Below are 2,095 nucleotides of genomic sequence, written 5' to 3' on the forward strand. Positions count from 1 at the left end.
GGATTCATACTCAATCATTGACAGTTACAGGCAGTGATATCACATTCAATCATATTGAATTACATTCACTCACAGTCAGTTACATACAAACACACAATCACACAATCAAGAGTATTCAGCTATTGAGCAATACTCTTGAGATTCCCTTACACACATTATCATCTTCTCCACAATATACTGATTCTCACGCCGGAGGGTTACCCCAAAGAGGACCCCTCTGTCCCTTTCTGAGGGGTAAGTAACGGCGCTGTTCATTTTGTAGGTGGAAGAACACAGATCCAGAAGAACCATCGGTGAAATAGTATAATCACACCCGAGGAAAGTAGATCTGCTACCAGTGAGTAGATCCACGTTTCTTCACTTACGAACATTCACAAGATCCGACCCCTTACGAACAAATGAGAGTGCAATCATATCAATATTATTAGGAACACCCCAGTGAAGAATATCTTCCTTATCCTTCTCAGTAAGCGTCGGAAGATCAACTACCACACCTGGAAGATTCACATTTTTCCGCTCACCTAACATGGCTGTGTTCTCACACCGACATCTAACAGTCCCGGATGCTGGATCACATGACAACACCTTTAAGGTGATGGTCCCGTCTGCACACAAGATTGTGTTGCCCGGTTTTAAGTCAACAGGCAGCTTTTTGTAGCTCATAGATATGGTCTCACTATTTCCTTTGATTGTGTAATCGGTGCTTATTGTGATCTCATGGCCTTCCTTGAGTTGGACGGGCTTTTCGTTTTCCAGGAATCCTGTTCGGATCTCGGGCCCCTGCAAGAAGAAAACAAGGTTGATTTTTAAGTCAAACGAAGCAGGGGTGTGCATGAAACTGAAATAACCAATCTTGTAACATAAATAACCAAAATAAACAAAGCCAACCCAAAGCGCACGGTTTGTTTTATATTTTTTCAAAACCGAATTCTGGTTCAGTTTGGTTTTGCACGTACAGAAAACCGAGAAAAATGAACCATAAAAATCGAACCGACTTTACAACTGAACCAAACCCGCAAAAACCGAGAAAATCAAAACAATCCAAAGAACCGACGGTTTGGTTTTATGTGTTATTCAGAAACCGAATTTCTAATTCAATTTTGGTTTTGCACGTACAGATTACAGTAAAAACCGAACTGGCTTTTATAACTGAACAAGATTCGTAAATGCCGAAAAGGAAAACAACTTTTGCTAGTTAATTTGTGGATTATAATTTTCATTCTTGAATGTTAAGTAGCTTAGTAGCCCAAAAATTTTAGGCAAAAATGTACTAATAATGGTTGGGTTTGGGCCAAAAACCGACCCATGAAACCGAAAAACTAAATGAGCCCATTGTGAAAAATGAAAAGGAAACCGAACTTGGTTTTCAAAAACCCACAAACCAAAAGTTCGGTTTTTGTTTTAGTTTGGGTCGAAACCCAACCCATGCACAACCGAAGTCAAACGGACTACTTGATGTTAATAATATATAAACTTTTCCCCAATCGTTTACCTTAGTATCAAGCATAACAGCACACAAGATCTGAGTATTGTGCATAGCAATCCGAAGATTATTCAGCGTCTCCTGATGATACTCGTGGGTCCCATGAGAGAAGTTGAAACGGGCAACGTTCATCCCCGCCCGAAGCAGCTTCTCACACATCACGACGGAGCGAGAAGCCGGACCAAGGGTGCATACAATCTTAGTTTTCGGTATACGGCCATCGTTGGGGAGGTCCTTGAGTATCCCCTCAATGTCAATGTTAGACATATTAACAACCACTTAATCTTATCTGATTCCTAAATGCCCAAAACACGTATAATCATCAATCATTTATACAAGCAATTGAATTTCATGATTATGCAATAATGAACAAATATTAAGTGTTTTTTGTCAGAATGAAACACAACTATCTACAAACATTAAAAGGCAGATCTAACTAAAACAACAAATTATATAAAGCAGTGAAAGATTAATATTAATTACCTGAGCAGCAGAAAGCAGGGTGGGTTTAGACACACTATTGTGGCTGCTTGTACTGTATCACTTTTTAGAATTAATTATATAAAATCCCAAGTTTCATTTATCAAACAAATTTTTAAATAAGCTTACTGA

At 38.9% G+C, this 2,095-nt stretch overlaps 1 protein-coding gene across 1 annotated transcript; it reads right to left on the bottom strand.

Annotated features, from left to right (window-relative positions):
- Positions 1-357: 357 nt before the first annotated feature.
- LOC143607709 (pyruvate kinase, cytosolic isozyme-like) lies at positions 358-1,750 on the bottom strand. The gene is made up of 2 exons (XM_077083063.1): positions 1,493-1,750; positions 358-780 (listed from the first exon to the last, which is right to left on the bottom strand). The coding sequence occupies exons 1-2, from the start codon at positions 1,748-1,750 to the stop codon at positions 358-360; spliced, it is 681 nt and encodes a 226-aa protein (XP_076939178.1).
- Positions 1,751-2,095: the final 345 nt, after the last annotated feature.

This window comes from Bidens hawaiensis, unplaced genomic scaffold, assembly GCF_021521415.1.
Source record: "Bidens hawaiensis isolate Kalapana, Puna unplaced genomic scaffold, B.hawaiensis_p1.1 tig00085655_1, whole genome shotgun sequence".
In the NCBI taxonomy this organism is placed as follows: domain Eukaryota; kingdom Viridiplantae; phylum Streptophyta; class Magnoliopsida; order Asterales; family Asteraceae; genus Bidens; species Bidens hawaiensis.